At 39.4% G+C, this 19,591-nt stretch overlaps 1 protein-coding gene across 10 annotated transcripts in view; it reads right to left on the bottom strand.

Annotated features, from left to right (window-relative positions):
• LOC121281896 (U2 snRNP-associated SURP motif-containing protein-like) overlaps positions 1–19,591 on the bottom strand; it is a 64,873-nt gene that overhangs the window by 26,834 nt on the left and 18,448 nt on the right. For 9 of the 10 annotated variants that reach the window (XM_041195043.1, XM_041195040.1, XM_041195036.1 and 6 more), the window contains 12 exons: positions 17,802–17,882; positions 16,831–16,945; positions 15,707–15,831; positions 13,080–13,147; positions 12,825–12,946; positions 12,439–12,518; positions 12,161–12,326; positions 10,803–11,011; positions 5,551–5,594; positions 3,230–3,334; positions 3,071–3,137; positions 2,554–2,723 (listed from right to left, as the gene is read on the bottom strand). In XM_041195043.1, the coding sequence (XP_041050977.1) occupies positions 2,554–2,723; positions 3,071–3,137; positions 3,230–3,334; positions 5,551–5,594; positions 10,803–11,011; positions 12,161–12,326; positions 12,439–12,518; positions 12,825–12,946; positions 13,080–13,147; positions 15,707–15,831; positions 16,831–16,945; positions 17,802–17,879 (1,349 nt within the window). In that variant the 5' untranslated portion in view covers positions 17,880–17,882. Of the gene's footprint in view, positions 1–2,553; positions 2,724–3,070; positions 3,138–3,229; positions 3,335–5,550; positions 5,595–10,802; positions 11,012–12,160; positions 12,327–12,438; positions 12,519–12,824; positions 12,947–13,079; positions 13,148–15,702; positions 15,832–16,830; positions 16,946–17,801; positions 17,883–19,591 lie in introns of those variants that run through there. The other variant, XM_041195045.1, reaches the window with a different exon arrangement.

Raw genomic sequence — 19,591 nt, 5'->3', positions numbered from 1 at the left:
CCAAATACATAGGTGAGGGGAGAACAGCCTAAGGTTAACTGGGTAAACAGGCTAAAATTTATGGAGTTAAACGAACAGTGGAAAATATTTAAAGAAACAATTCAAAATGTTCAACAAAAATACATTCCATTGAAAAATAGAAACTCAGCAAGACAGACCCAACCATGGCTCATTCAGTAAATTAAGCAAAATAACAGATTAAAAGAAGAGGCTTACAATATTGTAAAAAAAACAATAACAAGTCCAAGGATTGGGAGTGTTTTGGAAACCAGCAAAGAGCCACCAAAAAAAATGATAAAAAGGGGAAAAACTAGAATATGAGAGTAAACTCCAGAAATAGAAAATCAGGTTGGAGCTTTCATAAATATATTAAAAAGGAAGAGAGTAGCTAAAGTCAAGGTTGGTCCCTTAGAAGCAGAGGCTCGAGGATGAAGAACTACAGGATGGATGTTTCGCATGCTACCGCTACTCCTCCTTGCAGGGAGCCTCCTAAATATTCACCCCTTAGCGACTCCAATCTGTTGCCACTTTAAGGGATGGCCTCTCTGCAGCACAGTTATGAGTTGCCCCTTTAAATTGTGGGGACAGTACTCTGGGTTTTGAATTTCCTGCCTGAGGTTCCAACCCTCAGAACGTCAGCTCAAAAACATCTCCAAGATCAATCGAGTGCCTGTGACTCAGTCTCCTGGAAGTTCAAATGACTCTACACAGTGAGTCAAGGGAGCCACATGTAAGTCGCAGTTTTCACTGAAAGCATGAGATACTACAGGCCAAGTGCTGGAAAATGGGATTAGAGTAGATAGGGGCTTGATGACCGGCATGGACACGATGGGCCAAAGGGCCTCTTTCCATGCTGTAAAACTCTATGAAAGAGGAAATGGCAGAGGCACTGAACAAATATTTTGTGTCTGTCCTCACAGTAGAAGATACAAGCTGCATACCTGAAACAGATGTAACCTAAGGGCTAAAAAGTGAGAAATAAGGAAATTAATATCAGTAGAGAAAAAGTATTGGAGAAACTTAAGAGACTAAAATCCAACAAATTCCCAGGGCCTGATGACCTAGACTGTAGGGTTCTAAAAAAGATAACTGCAGAGGCAGTGGATGCACTAGCCATAATTTTCCAAAATTCCTTAGATTCTGAAACAGTACCATCAGATTGGAAGTTGGCAAATGTTACACTGTTTTTCAAGAGAAGGCAGAGGATTACAGGCTAGTTAGCCTAACAGTTGTTGGGAAAATGTTGGAATATGTTATTAAGGAAGTCTTAACAATGCACTTGGAAAAGCATAGTATGATTAAAGTAAGTCAACATGATTTTACTAAAGGGAAATCCTGTTTGACATATTTATTAGAGATCTTTGAGGATGTAACTAATAGGGTAGATAATGGAAAAACCAACAGATGTAGGATATCTGGATTTCTAAAAGGCATTTGGTAAGGTGCCACATAATAGGTTAATGTGCAAGATAAGGGTTAATGGAATTGTGAGTGATATATTAGCATAGATAGAGGATTGATTAACAGAAAGAAAGCAGAGAGTGGGCATAATCGAGGTTTTCTTCAAGTTGGCAGGCAGTGAATAATGGAGTGCCGCAATGATCAGTACTGGAGCCTCAGCTACTTACAATCTATTTTAATGACTTAGACGAAAATGCAGAGAGTAATGTATCTAAGTCTGCTGGTGATACCAAGCTTTGTGTAAAGGTAAGCTGTGGGCAGAACACAGAGAGGCTAAAGGGATATAGCCAGGTTAGTGAGTGGGCAACATGATGGCAAATGCAGTATAATGTAGGGAAGTTTGAAGTTATTCATTTTGGTTGTAAGGCTGTGAAAGCTGTAAATGCTGATGTTTAAAGAGTCTTGAGTGCCCTCATACAAGAAATGCAGAAAGTTAGCATGCAGGTGCAGCAAGCAATTGGGAAGGCAAACGGCATGTTGGCCTTTATTGCAAGCGGATTCGAGTACAAGAATGCAGAAGTCTTGTTACAATTGTGTAGGGTTCTGGTGAGATCACATCTGGAATAGTGTGCGCAGTTTTGGTCTCCACATTTTTAGAAAGGATATGTCTGCATAGGAGGTGGTATAGAGAAGGTTCACTAAATTGGTCCCTGGGATGTACAGGTTGTCCTATGAGAATCTGAGTAAACTGAACTTATATTCTCTCACGTTTAGAAGCATAAGAAGCGATCTCATTGAAACCTACAAAATTCTGAAAGGGCTTGACAGGGTAGACACAGATTGTTTTTGCCAGTCAGAGAATATAAACCATGGGGGCACAGTCTCAGGAAAAGGGGTTGATCACTTTGTGATTTTTTTTTTAATGCCATTTCATTCACATGAGATTTGGGGATTCCTGAAGGCACTTCCATACTAGTTATTTAGAGATCGCTGCAGGGAATTGATTCCTACAGCAGTTATATACAAGAGATTCCTGCAGGTAGTTCTAGAATAGTTATTCAGGTCTCTACAGTAGTTAAATACTTTATACTTAGAAATCCCCGCAGGCAGTAGATCAGATATTCACCACCTTATAAAGACAGTAGCACTCACTCATCCTTCAGTTGCCCTTTCTTCACTGGTTCCTCTTGTTCAACAGGTACTTCTATTTCTCCATCCTCCGGCATGCCGTGCAAATAGGGATTCATAGGTGGAGGGTGCCACACTGAACCACATTTAAATATTCGGAAATCCTCTGTTCGCCATTTAGTTGGAGAATCACCCTAAGTGCACAGAAACAGCACAAGCAATTTGGATTTCAAAACCCTATCTTGGATTAGATTTCTCAGACAATGAAGTAATTGGGCAGCACTTAAGGAAATTTTGAACAAATTAAATAACTTATCTTTTAGCATTGACAGTTTTATATTTAAATATGGCAATAGGATATAAAAACAGTAAGTAGCACAATAGCAGTGAGAATATACTACTTTTCCTGAATATAGCATCTTCAGCTGAAGATTAAGACACAGCAAATTAAGTTAACCAATTGTTAACCAGGCACACCAACACCAAAGCAAAAGCTATTAAAAGGAACGAATTAATTGAAATATTTGTAACTTTAATTTACCTGCAGAATAGAAAACAGTTTCCATCTATAGTATACATGTGCCGGGTTCTTGTTCTCAAATAGGAATCTGGCAAAGGAGTTATGAAAAGAATCATCACACCATTTTACTATATGAATAAAAAAGTTGATTAAAACCATAAATATAACATTAACTTTTACCTAAACTGGGGATTATTAATTTCTCGATTCATAATTAAAGCTTCAAAAACTGGTCCCTCACGCACCACAAATTCGATCATTCGATGAATTAGACACAATAGGTTCCTAACAGAACAAAAGAAAATTAAACATTGTTCAAAAATACCCAGTTAAGCATATCTTAAATAGTGAGGAATTACAGAAGTGCTTTCAAAAGTGAAGGCCATAATAGAATTTGAATCAACAGAAATAAGACAAGAGAAGTTGATGCTGTCCCCTTTCTCAGTGAATCCACAATCTCAAAGCAATTGGTGCAGTGTTTCAAGATACATAAAGCAGATCTCCAATCCAACAGAAAACTTGCATGACTACAACCACCTACATTTTTACTGCATTGCTTACTACTATCAGCTACTACAGGCAATATTTTTGCAATTGCATTTAGAAGTTCAAACTTTAAAAAAAATTTTGTTTGAATTTTGTACTCTTCAGTGTGAAGGATGTTGGTGTTGGCGAATGGAACATTTTTCCATTTTAGGAACCCAAAGCATCAAACACAGATAATAGGAAAAGTTAGATGTGGAGTAAAGCTCCCTCTACTCTGCTCCAACGATGGGTCTCAGCCCAAACCTCGAAAGAGCACTCCTATTAGACGAATATGATTTTTTTCCATTTCCCGCTTGAGTAAGACTGTCAGTTTTCTGTTCTAGTCCCACGTTCACTGGGAAATATATTGATACTGCCCAAATATATTTTAATTGTATCTTGATTATGGCTAATAAACAGGTGAGGCTGGGCCAGATTTAAATTCAGGTTTCTTAAGGAGAAAGGCTAGTTCTAACCCACTGCACCATCCAATCGTCCTCCCCACTCCCGATAAGTAAAAGCTAGCTATTTTTACTGCATACTTGTACATTACCAAGATTTTGGATGGTACATTTTCCTACAGTTATGCTTATTTTCACTTTATATTAAAACCGAAAAAACACAGAAATGGTACTGTGCACAAAATTCAGGAATAATGACAAATATTGATACCAAATTAGAATTCATAGTTCAATATTTTAACCTTTTAAAGCCACAATATACAGTGGGACTTTCCTTGGCACTAAGCTAGCTTGTAGAGGTGTAGCTACAAACAAGTGATGTGCAATATTTGAAAGCATTAATACATTTGTGCACTGGAAGCCTCAATTTAGCCAGTCCTTTATGATACTTGCTGCTAAGTGTATCAACTTCAACAACAATTTGTTTTACAACAGTTGCAAGTCATGAGACACATGATGTGCTTCGAGGAACATACAGGAAATGAATGGATCGATGCTCTGAAATTGAAGTTCACTAATTTTGATTGCATTTTCATTCTGGTGCATGTAGTTGTGACAAAATATTCTACTAGTGTACTAGATGTTCTTGGTGTTTTATGGACGTATATTGCAGCTTTAAAATACAACCTAACATCCACAAAGTTTTAGAATTTGTTACAACAAAATAACAATATCTGAAAATAACAAAACAATGTTATAAGTTGGGTTCACAAATCCATTGCAGCTGGTATACATAAGTATAGAAGCTATTTGTAGTGTAAGTATTACCTGAAAGTACCAAGTGTCCATAATTCAGTGGCCGAGTTGATTACTAATAGTAAAAACTACCAAAGAGTGAAGAGCTAACAGGCTCAAACCGTGGTTCGCATCCTTGTTATCCCGCGAAGCCCTGGACATTCGCACGGAACAGTGAAAACCAGCACCAGGCTCCACTCAGTTCAGCGTCCTGAGGCATCAGCAAGCCGCCACTTCAGTCCCCTGTTCCTCTGGTCCGTTCATTGTGCTGTGACTAAGGCACACTCTATCCACGAATCTATTTATTTGGGGTTTTTAAGCTATTACGTACCAAGAGTCCCCATTCCTCTGAGCAAGACATCACAGCATAAGCTCAACCAAGTTCATTACTAAGCAACAGCGAAGTATATATCAACACTTCAACTACATTTTAGTAACAAAGCGCAAAAAAACTCTGCCAAAATTAGTTTGTAAAATCCTCCACAAACTTCTAGCTCTAGTTAATTAAGAATTGTTTCAATATAGATGTAACAGTTAGCTCTAAATAGTCTGTCAGTTTATTTTAAGCCACTTCTAGGACTAAATATTGATAAGTCTACTTTCAGATCATGAATTAATGGAATATTTCTAGAACTATATGGTTGCTCGCAGAAATGGGGCCCATCCTTTAAGGCACGTAAGCACATGTGGAAAAAAATCCTTTGGTCTACTAAAAGTCTTGTCGCAAATAGGCTGCTTAGTCGTAGTAGCAGTAGTAGTAAGAATGAACTGAAAGTGTACCTTTCTGTTGGGATAACCACTTTGACTACGGCTTCGGACAGAGTCTGCACATGAAGTCACATCAAATAGTAAAAATATAAAGAATGTGAGTATTTGCTGGTGAAACACTGCAGGACATACAGCATCAAGTACAAAACAAAAGCAACAGTTGGTATTTTAATGCTATGCCTAGCTGGTGTTTAATCTGAAAACAAAGAACCTACAGAAACAGACAAAGCACTAAATACTTGAAAGCAGCTTACTCACCAGGGCATTTGGTCTAACACACAAAATCTATACATCTGGAGTATGATATAAGTTTGCTCTCCCTTGATTTTTCTGTAACCTGCACTACTGTAGCGGGTACTACTAGGTTCAATCATCAGTTGCTGGGTCTCGGTGCAGAAACACTCTAAAGTATCACTACATGGTTGAATATAGAGTATCACAAAATGCAAAATATAATAATTTTGGTGTTGTGGGGACCAGAAAGTCTATAAAAAAAAACTTAGTTTAAAGCACAAGTTCGGTTTTAACTTGCATTAAAGCAACAGCATATTGTAGATGTCAGTATTAACAGTATCCCGCAGTACTGAGGTTACCTTGTTATTTTACAACATCTCAAGACTTTAGAGGTGGGTAATAACATGTCTGCACTCCAGAACAAAGCAAAAAAAAAAGTCCACTGCAACAATGGCATATCATGACTACCTATTACAGGGACATAATGAGCTGAAACACTTGGTTCTGGAAGTTCTGTACATTATACGTTTGGCTGAATCTGTTACTGAATTAATAGTGCAGCAGACGGCCAAGATTTGCATCAATTAAAAAGGCTGGAACTGAGAAAAAGTTGTGCCTCTTCCATGTGGGAATGAATCTTAATTTTACGAATTGTAAACAAACATTTACACTACATAATTAACATATTAGAATATAGTTAAATTCTACATAGAGCGCAAAAGTTCATCAGTAAAAATACAGACTTCAATTTTGACAGTAAGGAAATTTGAAGTTTTTTTAAAAAATTGTTTGGGCTTTCAGTTAGCATCTGAGAAGATACTTATAAATAGGTTGTGATCATTGTGATTTCAAATTGTTGGCTGATTCCCTATTTTGAAAAGCTAATGTTCTTGAGGACCCGCTCACAAATCGTTGTTCCATTTTGGAGGCTGATTAGGCCGCTGGTTCCTCCAGCGAGTGCAGACAGAGCCAAGCTTCTGGCACCACAAGCAGCCTGTCTGTACAGGAAGGGAGGAAGAGAGGAAGAGCAATAGTAATAGGGGATTCTATAGTCAGGGGAACAGATAGGCACTACTGTGGCCGTCAACATGACTCCAGGATGGTGTATTGCCTCCCTGATGCCAGGATCTGAGATGTCACTAATGGCTGCAGGGCATCCTGAAGGCAGAGGTCATGGTACATGTTGGTACCAATGACATAAATGGAAAGAGGGATGAGGTCTTGCATCAAGAATTCAGGGAGTTAGGCAGTAGACTAAAAAGCAGGACTTCTAAGGTCCCAGTGCCACGTGCTAGCAAGCTCAGAAATAGGAGATTAGCACAGATGAATACGTGGCTTAAGAGTTGGTGCGGGAGGGAGGGTTTTAGATTCCTGGATCACTGGGACTGTTTATGGGGAAGGTGGGACCTGTACAAGCAGGACGGTCTACATCTGAACCAGAGTAGGACTAACATCCTAGCGGGCAGGTTTGCTAGTGCTGTTGGGAGATGTTTAAGCTAATTTGGCAGGGGGAGGGGACACAGAATGTTAGCAGAGTAGGGACACATCATAATACAGTAAAACAATTAAGTCAGAGGGAGTACAGCTGCATTAAGTTTCATGGAACTAAGGCAAGGCTGGATGGCCTCTACATTAATGCCAGGAGTATTACAGGTAAAACGGATGAGTTAAGGGTGAGGATTGACGCGTGGAATTGTGATATAGTAGCCATCGCAGAGACGTGGTTGAGGGAGGGGCAGGACTGGCAACTCAACATTCCGGGATATAGAATCTTCAGGCGAGACAGGGGAGGGGGTAAAAGAGGAGGCATTACATTATTAGTTAAGGAGTCAGCTATGGCAGTAAGGAGAGATGATATCTTGGAGGGGGCATCGAATGAAGCTTTGCGGGTAGAGCTTAGGAATAAAAAAGGGGCAGCCACATTGTTAGGTGTTTATTATAGACCTCCAGAGAGTCAGTGGGAAATTGAGGAGTAAATATGTGCACAATTCGCGGAGGTGTGTAAAAACAATAACAAGAGGGTAATTATATTAGGTGATTTCAACTTTTCCAACATTAATTAGGATAGACATAGTGTTAAGGGCTTGGATGGGGTGAATTTCTTGAAATGTGTACAGGAGAACTTTTTAGGTCAATGTGTAGAGGGTCCAATAAGGGACAGCGCAGTGCTGGACCTAATTCTGGGGAATGAAGCCGGACAGGTGGCTGAAATGGTGGTGGGGGAGCATTTTAGTGACAGCGACCACAACATGGTACAATTTAAGCTTGTTATGGACAAAGAAATAGACAAGTTGTAAAAAAATGTTATGGATTGGGGGAGAGTGGAATTTAGTAAAATAAGGCAGGATCTGGCCAAGATAGACTGGAAACAGCTACTTGTGGGGAAATCTACAGAAGAGCAATGGGGGGTGTTCAAAAAGGAAATGGAGAGGGGACAGGCTCAACATGTTCCCTCTAGGGTGATGGGAAGGAGTAACAAGCCCAGAGAACCATGGATGACCAGAGATATTCAGGATATTATGAGAAGGAAAAGAGGCTTTTAGCAGGTACATGGGGAGCAAATCAGTGGAAGCATTAGTGGAGTACAGAGAGTGCAAGGTGGAGCTTAAGAAAGCAATTTGGAAAGCAACGAGGGGATATGAGAAAGCTCTCATAAAAGTGGGGAAAATCCCAAGGTATTCGATAAGTATATCAATGGGAAGAGAATAACCAGGGAAAAAGTAAGGCCCATTAAGCACCAAGGGGGCAATCTCTGGGTGCAGCCAGAGGACATCGCTAGAGTGTTGAACGAATACTTCACATCCGTCTTCAACCAAGAGAATGAGGATGAAGGTATGGAACTCAGGGAGAGAGACCTCGAGGTTCTTGAGCAAATTGATATAGGGAGTGACAAGAGATTGGAGGTGTTGGCAGGCTTAAAAGTGGACAAACGTCCAGGTCTGGATGATTTGTGTCCCAGACTGCTGAGGGAGGCAAGGATGGAGATCACAGGGGCTCTGATCCAAATTTTTAATTCCTCTCTGGCCACAGGAGAGGTGCCAGAGTACTGGAGAACAGCTAATGTGGTTCTGCTATTTAAGAAGGGTTGTAGAGATAAGCCAGGAAACTACAGGCCAGTGAGTCTCACGTCAGTGGTAGGGAAACTATTGGAGAAAATTCTGTAGGAGGGAATCTATCTCCACTTGGAGAGGAAAAGTTTGATCAGGGATAGTCAGCATGGCTTTGTCAGAGGGAGGTCATACCTAACAAATTTGATTGAATTTTTTGAGGAGGTGACCAGGTGTGTAGCCTTTGACAAGGTCCCACATGGGAGACTTATAAAGAAGGCAAATGCACAGGGTAATTTGATAAGGTGGATTCAAAATTGGCTTAGTTGTAGGAGACAGAGGGTGATGACAGAAGGCTGCTTTTGTGATTGGAAGCTCATGTCCAATGGCGTACCACAGGGATCTGTGCTGGGTCCCCTATTATTTGTCATTTATATAAACGACATAGATGATTATGTGGGGGGTAGGATTAGTAAACTTGCGGATGACATAAAGATTGGCCGGGTGGTTAACAGTGAGGTTGAGTGTCTTGGGCTACAGAAAGATATAGACGGGGTGGTCAAATGGGCAGATAAGTGGCAGATGGAATTTAACCCTGAAAAGTGAGAGGTGATATACTTTGGAAGCAGTAATTTCACAAGTATTTAATGAACAGCATGACACTAGGAAGTTCTGAGGAACAAAGGGACCTTGGTGTGTGTCCATGGATCTCTGAAGACGGAGGGGCATGTTGGTGGGGTGGTGAAAAAGGCATATGGGACACTTGCCTTTATCAATTGAGGCATAGATTACAAAAGTAGGGAGGTCATATTGGAATTGTATAGAACCTTGGTGATGCCACAGCTGGAGTACTGTTTGCAGTTCTGGTCGCCACATTACAGGAAGGATGTGATTGCACTGGAGGGGGTGCAGAGGAGATTCACCAGGATGTTGCCTGGGATGAAACATTTAAATTATGAAAAGAGGTTGGATAGACTAGTGTTGTTTTCGCTGGGGCAGAGAAGACTAAGGGGCAACCTGATCGAGGTGTACAAGATTATGAGGGGCATGGATAGGTTGGATAGGGAGCAGCTGTTCCCCTTAGTTGAAAGGTCAGTCACGAGGTGATACAAATTCAAGGTGAGGGGCAGGAGGTTTAGGGGAGGATGTGAGGAAAAACTTTGTTACCCAGAGGGTGCTGACGGTCTGGAATGCACTGCCTGGGAGGGTGATGGAGGCGGGTTGCCTCACATCCTTTAAAAAGTACCTGGATGAGCACTTGGCATGTCATAACATTCAAGGCTATGGGCCAAGTGCTGGTAAATGGGATTAGGTAAGTAGGTCAGGTGTTTCTCATGTGTCAGTGCAAGCTCAATGGGCCGAAGGACCTCTACTGCACTGTGTGATTCTGTGATTATGAAGGACTAAAAGAATGCAGAGCACATCTGAAATGTTTCATTCCTACTATATGCATATCAAAATTGACACCTTGTCAATTTTTTTATAACCAAGAGTTCCAATTCTGCTTAAACTGGCTACTAAGTGGCTCTGCCCTTAAAAGACCACAAAAACAAAGTGCTATAGTTCCATGCATTCCAGCTTGCTCGGGAAAAAAAAGTACATAATAAATATAAAATAAAAATTAAAAATAATAAAAATAAAGTTATTCTTAGTCAGGTCATCATTCAAAACTAGAAGTGTCAAATTTGGGTTGAATTGAATTGTTAACAAGGTCCCAAACACACTTGTGCAAAACCAGTTCCAGGCTGATTTTATATACTCTTTGACATCTCATGGTGACAAGATGTTACTTGCAAGAGCCTCAAAATGTATGCATAACCTCACTACTATCTACAAAAGAAATTTAAAGAACGAGCAATGGAAGGGAAGTCAACCTTCAAACATTTAAGCAAAGACTCACAACACTAGGCCTACAGCAAGTTTTATATTCACATTTAATTTTTGATTCTCTAGCATGCACAGAAATCATTCACATCATTTTACCTTCTCAAATTCCTCCTTGGATTTTGATGGTGGCAGTGGCATATCAGGATTCCTTAGTCTCGCTCTAGGCTGTGCATTAAAAGGTAAACCCGATGGAGGAGGAGGAAGAGTCAATTCCATCATAGCTGGTGGAATGTATATAGGGTATGGAGGGGTGGGCACTGCCTTCCCCCAACCCAGCTTCATTTCATAACCCATTATAAATTTCCCTGTAAACATGACACCACACCTGATCTTTAGCACAGCGGATAATTTGGTAGCCCTTTTAAGTATTAGTCAATAAATTAATTTAAAACATATTAACAGAAAAAGCACCATAAGTGCTCAAAAGAACACAATTTCAAATTACATTACATTGAAAAAGTTGCATCTAGATAGTTTTTTGCAATTTGTTAATGTTTAATTATTTTAAGACATCATAAATATATATACTAAATCTTTACAACTAAAACAATGGTCCAGGAACTGAAAAATAATAGTGAGTTCATGGTGTCCCCATTAATCGTGCTGAAAAAGCCCACCTATTTGCAGCAAGGAAGAGAAATGCCATGAGTTATGAATCGCCACAAATTGTTGGACGATTTGCGGCACTCCACCATTAGCCTCACAAAATCAGGAACTCACCATGAGTGACAAGAAATCGTTGGATTTGTGCCATAAATATGAGTGAATTGCACAGATGTTAAGGGCTGGTCTTTCATGTTTTAAGGGCCCCAATAATAGCGTAATTTATGGCCGAGGTGAAACGCAAAAAAATGGAATAGTTGAAACCATAAAGTCTCAATCTTGCAGATGTTGTTGAGTTTTTTTGCCTTCCATATCACTTTTTTCTCTTTTTACCCTGTCTTAGTCAAATCTTTCTTTCCCCCACAATTTCTTTTTATGTATCTAATTCACCCTATTTCATTCTCTGTCGTTCCTCCTGTTTCTTGATCTCCCCCCACCCCAGATAAAATTGGTTAGTGAAATATGACCATTGGACCTATTGATCTTGAGGCGTGGTGACTCCCCACACTGTCATCAATTCGCAATTGCAAAAATAAGACCAGAAAGGTGAGGAAAAAAATACAATCCACAACACTCACCACAAGGCACCGTTCCACCAATTTCTGGGCAATAATTTATCTACTTTAACTTGTCAAATTCAAAAAAGTACTCTCTCTGAAGCTTGAAATTAAACTAATACGAGCTAGACACAAAATTTAAATTAAACTGGGTTTTTGTCAACTGCAGCTCATCATGATATAGCCTTGAAGTTAATGGCAGGTTTGCAAGAGATGACCGATATTACCCAGAGTCAGATAATATGCCTGACTACCATATCCTGCAATCTAACACCTCTACTTTGATTTACTTACCATTGAGAGATTTAAGGGCTTTATCTGCATGTTTTCTGTTCATGAAGGCAACAAAACCACAGTTCCGAAGTCTAGCTCGCTCTTCCTCTGTTCTAGGCCACATGATTTTTACGCTTGCCAAAGGGCCAAACTTGCCAAATTCCTTGCAAAGCATCTCTTCATCCATCTAAAAGTACAGAAAAATCTGTTAATGATAAACTGTCCCATTAAAAAATTAAGGCACCCAAAGTATCAAGAATACTAAAATATGACAAGCTACAATAAAAACTTGAAGATACCTGTGGGTTTATGTTTCCGACATACAAGTTTGTAGTATGAGGGTCCCCTGAATCATATGATCCTGGAGTATCATCAAGCACTGGATACAATGTAAAAATAATGAATTTATCAGAAATTTGTATTTTTGCCATGCATAAATAATTGCTCTCTCTGTGTAATCTTAAGTATATCTCACTTCTAATGCCCTTCGTGTGAACTAGGCATATATATCAGATATATTGCACCAGTTAAAAAAAGTAAAGGAGAGCAAAAGATTTTAATATCTAGAGTACAGATCTGTACAAACTAGCAAGGGATTAATAAAATCACTTTGCTTTCCAATTAATCGTTCAATGTGCACTTCGAACAGTTTATTGTGAATCAAAATGATGAAATGAATGCTTACAGACACGTCTGTTTATCTGCTGTTCCAGTTCGGCAGGCATGGGTTCAAATCTACTTGGTCTCAAGTTTCCTTCTTTATTCTTTTTTTTATTTTTATGTCTCTCTTCACGCTCTTCCTGAATCCTGTAGGAACATTAAAAAGACACCATCCTAAATAATGCACCATAAGTGCTCAATTCTATTTTTATAAGAAACCCAATTTCTGTATTAATTTAAGAAACTGTGGTCTATATTATGCACTTTGCAGTAGACTTACTGTTTGAGCTCCTCTTTGAATATTTCCAGATTACTCTTCTTTTTTTCATCTTTGACTTTTTTGATAGCCTATTTTTGGTGAAAGGAGGAGAAAAGGTTAGCCTATACAGAACAATTATGCTAAAACACACACAAACCCCCACTGCAAATTTTTTTGCCAAAAGCAATTTAAGCAATTAGTTAACTGGTATGCCCAATTAGAAACAAGCTTAAAAAAATTCCAACATATTTCCATAATTCTGACCTTGAAATGCATAATTTCTTTCAAGTTCAACAGCCATATAATTAATGCATTGGTGGAAGCTTAACCTTTTGCTTACAAACGTGCAGAGTTTAGGTCATTGACTGCTCTGAAAGTTGATATTCTTGATATACTTTCAACATATTTTCCCATCTACTTCTGTTTTAAAAAGGTGCAGAATTGTTTCTGCCACCTTACAGGAAATGGTTAAAGCTTCATGCAACTTCCCACCTTCAGAACTCCTCTATTCCAGCTCTCAACCTTCCCATAAAACTGTTATGCTGATGTCGACAATGGATCTCTCAGCAAATCAACCCATAAATCCAATGAGAAATGGAACCAATGTTTGGTCTTGAATCCTGACTGAGAAGTATCAGTGTTAAAAAACCTCAAAGATAAACACAATGTACACCAAAACAAAGACATAACTAAAAAAAACCTTTCATAGAAGCTGACAAGTTGATTTCTTGCACAGGAACACAGTTTGGTGAGCTGCAAACAATCGTATGATGAGGGCAGTGTGGTCAAAGTACTGTTTACTTTCAAAGTACTTTCAGATAAATGAGCAAACCGAATGCTTGAATTTCTTTTTAAAATACTGGAAATTCTCTATCAGGATGTCACTGGCAAGCTTCAATATTATCCCAAACTAAATTGAAGGTATACATGTTTTGAAAAATCAGGTGCAGTAGCAACATCTAAAATAGTTAGGAGATTGACCTTCCTTTAAACACAATCTAATCTCAAATCCCTTTAGGAAGTTGCTTTTAATTTAACAAGGGCCCCTCATCCAGCCCTCACTTCCTATAGGTTTCATCCTCTTCTTGGTCATAACGGTTCCTACATTCCTCCAGTATCTCAGCCTAGTAACCAGTCTCCACTTGTTAGCCAAGGCTCCTGCAGACTATTTAAATGTAAAGGCATCAAAGCCAAGGCTGATCCTGTGCTCACCAACTATTTGTATACAAATATCTATGGTAAGAATAACTGTGCAGCCATGAGGACGACTAATTTTCTTGTCCCTTTGTAGCCCAGATAACTTAATACAGATCAACTATAGAACATCGGTGAGCATAACTGTTTTAAAATTCAGATACTAGATTTTTGACACAGTGAGCTGAATTTTTAAACTGCTGCAGAAGGACAGGAGCCAATGAGCCTGCAATTTCTTGTCATGGCCGGTATACCAGTCTCCTGCCTCTGGGCTGCTTTTGATCTGGGAGAATTGGGGTGGAGCAGGAGAAGTGACGGTGCACCCGCAAATGGCAGCCTATGAGGGCCTGGAATTTTCCAGCCAGCGTTCAGAAAAGGGACTGAGGATGCCCCCACCACAGCTGCGGCTGCTGGAGTTCATTGGGAGGTTACCTATCCATTATGATCATCTGGTAGCTCTGGCCTTTTTTACTGCAAAAAGTGTTTAAAATCGCTTCAGAGGCTGCCTCCAACTTGAGGCATCCCTTCTCTCACTCCTACCTGCATCGGTAGCTCCCAGCTCTGACAGTGGGGCTGCCAACTTGAGGGTCCAGCTTCGGGTACCCGCCCCTCCAACATTAACTGAATGGGGCTCCCAGGGGTGGTCATTTAATTGATCACTTCCTCAAAAATCACCCTCTGGGCCCTCTATTTAAAGACTGAGTTCATCATTTTGAACCACTCCAACCACCCTCCTTCCTTCCCCTGCAAAATGTTCATTTCCTTGTCCACTATTCCATCGCTCTGCTTGAACAATGAACCAGGCTTCACAACCTCGTTGCCTTTTTTGAACTATGCTAAGTTTTTAATATATCCTGGACGTCATAAAGACCACCCATTTCCACCACCATAACATGGCCCATCTAAGCCCCTAACTCAACTTAGCCTATTGAAACTTAGCACTTTTGTTACCTACAGGCCTGATTATTCTTCCATAAACTTGGGCTCATCCATAACTCTCGTGCCTGTATCCTAATGTGTACCAAGTCTCGGTCACCTACAACCATTCGATCACTGATCTACATAGGCTCCCGTTTGAAAATGTCTTTATGTTCAAAACCCTTCATAGACTCACTGAACCCTATCTCTGCAACCTTCTCCAGCCCTATAATCCTCAAATAACAATGTGTTTCACCAACACTGGACTATTGCGCATCCACTGCTCCCTTCATCCCACCACTGGATGCTGAGATTTCATCCAAGTAATCGCCAAGCTCTGGAATTCCGACCCTATAGTCCCCTGCCTCTCTTCTTAAATGCCACCACTTTGACCAAGCTTTTAGCCACTCCTCTAAATATCTTTGCCTTTGGTCTGGTGTCGCTCTTTGACTGCTTACAATTCTGTGAAGGACCATCACATAAATTACAACAGCCCACTTCATATGGGTAATTATAAATTATATATCCTTACGTACAGGTTTCTTCGCTTCAGAAGGTGCAGCTGGTGTAGAAGGTACTTCTTGACGTGACGTTTTTATTTCACCAAACCTAGCTTTAGGCTTATACAGTTTAGTCCTCCGTTCATCTCTTTCCTTCTCATCTAAAAAATTAACCCAAAAGAGAACAATTACCAAAGGAGTGTAATATCCAAAAGCAAAATACTGATGCTAGAAACCTGAAATAAAAGCAGAAAATGCTGGCAGTGCTCTGCAGCTCAGGCAGCATCTGTAGGGAGAGAAACAGAGCTAACATCTGATGAAGGGTCATCAACCTGAAATGTTAACTCGGCTTTGCTCTCTACAAATGCATCCTGACCTTAAATTTAACTACCAAACTGCTAAAGTGACGTTCGGGTCTAATGCTGTAGCTATCATTAAAGCTGGGATGTGCCTTTAGAGTGGTGCACCTGGGCAGCAATAGTTGTACCAACTCTTGGCACATGACTCCCTAATCTGGGAGAAACATCTCAGAACATGCACGCTTAAAATGCACGGAGAGTCTTGTTAAACTGATTGCTAAGGTCTAGAAGAAAATTTTGCTAGAAGACAACCAAAAACGCATTAGGCTTTTCAATAACAAGAAATTTACAGGTGGTCTCTGTCTGGCAAGAAAGAATCAATCTCTAGAAGGCTAAAGTAATTTATAATTATTATTGAAGTATAGTCAGCATTCAAAACTCATAGCTATTTATGGTGATATCAGATGAAGGGGCTTGCAAATATATCTTAAAAAACTGGCAATTACAAAATAAACATGCATTGCTGGAATGAACATATATAAAATGGTTATAAGCAAGGAAGTGTATTACATTACTTTCGTCACTAGAAACCTTACAAAGCAGTACATGTTTCTTTACTGTTGCTGTATGCTTGCTACAAGAGATAATGCTCAGTTATCACGCAAAATTACAGGTAAAACTAATATTCATTATTAGAATTAAAGCACAAAGACAAATAGAATACATTTGTTATATGATCTTCAAAGTCTTAATAATTGTCTCTAACTCGCTATTTAAATATTCATATATAGTTACATTTTTAAAGAACACTATCACTACATTTTGGCACATACAATGTGAAGTACAATTTTTAAAAATTACCTTTAGCTGCATTGACAATGCCACCTCTTACAAAAGTTTTTACATTGCCTGTACCACCTGAGTCAAAGGAGGCTAAAAATTCTTCATAGATTTCAGCTGCTTTTAGTTCCTCCTCCTGTAAAAAGAGAAGTAGTTTATACTTTTGCAACTATTATTTACACAACTCAAAGCAAGAAATAAATCAATAAGTGAAACAGCTTTCTAACTGGAACTCAGAATTAAAGCTATGTTGTACTATTGCTCAAAACAACTTGTGGAACTGAAAAGATACCTACGACTGAGAGACAAATACCATTCCTCATATTGCTCCATAAAGTAATGCGTTTGAAGCAAAAACATATTAGTGGCACTCTATTTGTCCACTCACTTCACAAATTTCGTTCTTTATGCAATTTTGAGCATCTACAACTTAGACCTGCCCCACAGCAAATTGCTGGTGCTGAAGCTTTTCTTTACACTGAGTTTACAGACAAAGTATTTCAATTGCTCTTTGAATCACAAGGATGCACGCCATAAAGTTCTACTTGATCAAACTTGTTTTCCATTTGGAAAATGCTAAATATTGCTTCTACAGTTTAAAGCTGAATTACAGCACAAAAACAGCATTTAAAACTTTATCAAGCACAGGACTTTTGGCAGATTATGAAAACAATAGTTTGAAAATTATCCCTTGATTTGCAATGATTTACACAAATCATATTTTAGCTCACATATGCCATATTTGTTTTTCCTCAATATTAAATGTAATAAATGTCTCCATATTTCCCTCACCTACAAATTCAAACTCAATGTTCTTTTCCAGATAAAAGTCAACAATAGTTATTGTATCATTAATTCAAAAAGCATTCCGAATTATATGCACAAAGCCACTAAATTTCAGAGCACGTTCGATTCAAATTTCAATGCACCTCAATTCCCAGCAGACAGACAAAATCCACAAAACATTATCAAATGGAAACATAAACACAAACCTTCTTTCTTAGTTCCTCTTGCCCCTTTTTGCTTAAGGTCCTTTTTGAAGCTAAGCTCTTCAGTTTGCTTTCTGCCATTTTCTGCCGATAAATGAAAGCATAATTTAACCTGGTTCACACTTGGTTTAACTCCAGGCCAGCAAAAAGCTAAACTAGGTAGATCATCGGGTGCTCCAATTCAGTGTCCGCTGAGGTCACACTTTGGCACAGCTAAAGAAAGGCTGCAAAATAGCTCTGCCCAAAATATTATAGTTGCCCACTTTTAAGGCATCAAGCTTGCAGGGAAGAGAATTGTGGAGAAGAGGTTGAAAGATTGCAAACTAAAAATTTCCAATGCAAGTTTTTAACCATCCAAGGAACAAAACACTCAGATTAACATTTTTTTTCAGTGCTACACCACTTTATTGCAGTTATAGGAAAAGCTCAGTCTGCAGTCCTGATAGACAGATGGCAAATTGTTCATTTTGTGAACAGGGCAGGCAGGATGAACTGGATGGTCTTGCTCCATGGTGCATAATTCTAGGTACACAGAATTGGTGCATAATTCTAGGTACACAGAATTCTTAAGTAACATAATATGTTAATCATTACTATTTGTCCCATAGTGTTTATACTTGTCCTTGGCACAAAAACTATGACTGAATACACTTCAAGGCTGATCCTTGGCATGACCATACTTTCCCTAGAAGACCAAAATGGAGGCCTGCAACTTACAAGGAAAGGTTTCAAAAGAACTTATTTATTAAAAAGTACTTTTATTGATCATTAAATTAAAAAAGAACAGTTACCAATAAATTTGCAGATTTGTTTTCTGGTTAATTGATAGGTTAACAGAAAAAAATCCTTGCAAATTTGAGAAAATGTTTTTTTGTATTTTCTTACCAAAATTCAGGACTGGAGATGTGCATGCATTTGATTCATGACATCTGCACACACGTTGCATACTGAGCCTGCCTGCTGACATCACCTTTGCCTCTGCACTCAATTTGTGGCAGAAAAAGAGACAAATGCTGTGCAATCTGGATCTTTCTAGTGGTCTGAATCATCAGATCAGGTCACAGTCATAGACGTCTACTGCACAGAAAAAGGCCCTTTGGCCCACCGAGTCTGCACCAGTCAAACAAGTACCTATTCTAATCCCATTTTCCAGCACTAGGCCCATAGCCTTGTATGCCATGGCATTGCAAGTGCATATCCAAATACTTCTTAAATGTTATGAGGTTTTCTGCCTCTACCACATTTTCAGGTAGTGAGTTCCAGATTCCCACCACCCTCTGGGTGAAAAAAGTTTTCCTCACATCCCCTCTTAACCACCTGCCCTTACCTTAAATCTATGCCCCCTGGTTGTTGATCCTTCTACCAAGGGGAAAAGTTCCTTCCTGTCTACCCTATTTATTGCCCCTCATAATTTCATACACCTCAATCATGTCTCCCTTCAATCTCCTCTGCTCCAGGGAAAATAACCCCAGTCTATCCAATCTCTCCTCAGAACTAAAACTTTTCAGCCCAGGCAACATCCTGGTAAATCTCTGTACTCTCTCTGGTGCAATCACATACTTCCTATAATGCAGATTCCAGAACTACACGCAATATTCCAGCTGTGGCCTAACCAACTTTTTATACAGTTCCAGCAAAACCTCCCTGCTCTTATATTCTATGCCTCGGCTAATAAGGGCAAGTGTCCCATAAGCCTTCTTGACCACCTTATCTACCTGTTCCGCTACCTTAAGGGACCAGTGGACATGCACACCAAGGTCCCTCTGATCCTTGGTACTTCCCAGGGTCCGACC

Source organism: Carcharodon carcharias, chromosome 9 (assembly GCF_017639515.1).
Source record: "Carcharodon carcharias isolate sCarCar2 chromosome 9, sCarCar2.pri, whole genome shotgun sequence".
In the NCBI taxonomy this organism is placed as follows: Eukaryota; Metazoa; Chordata; class Chondrichthyes; order Lamniformes; family Lamnidae; genus Carcharodon; species Carcharodon carcharias.
Note: the sequence above shows the minus strand (reverse complement) of the source record. Positions and strands in the feature narration are given on the sequence as shown.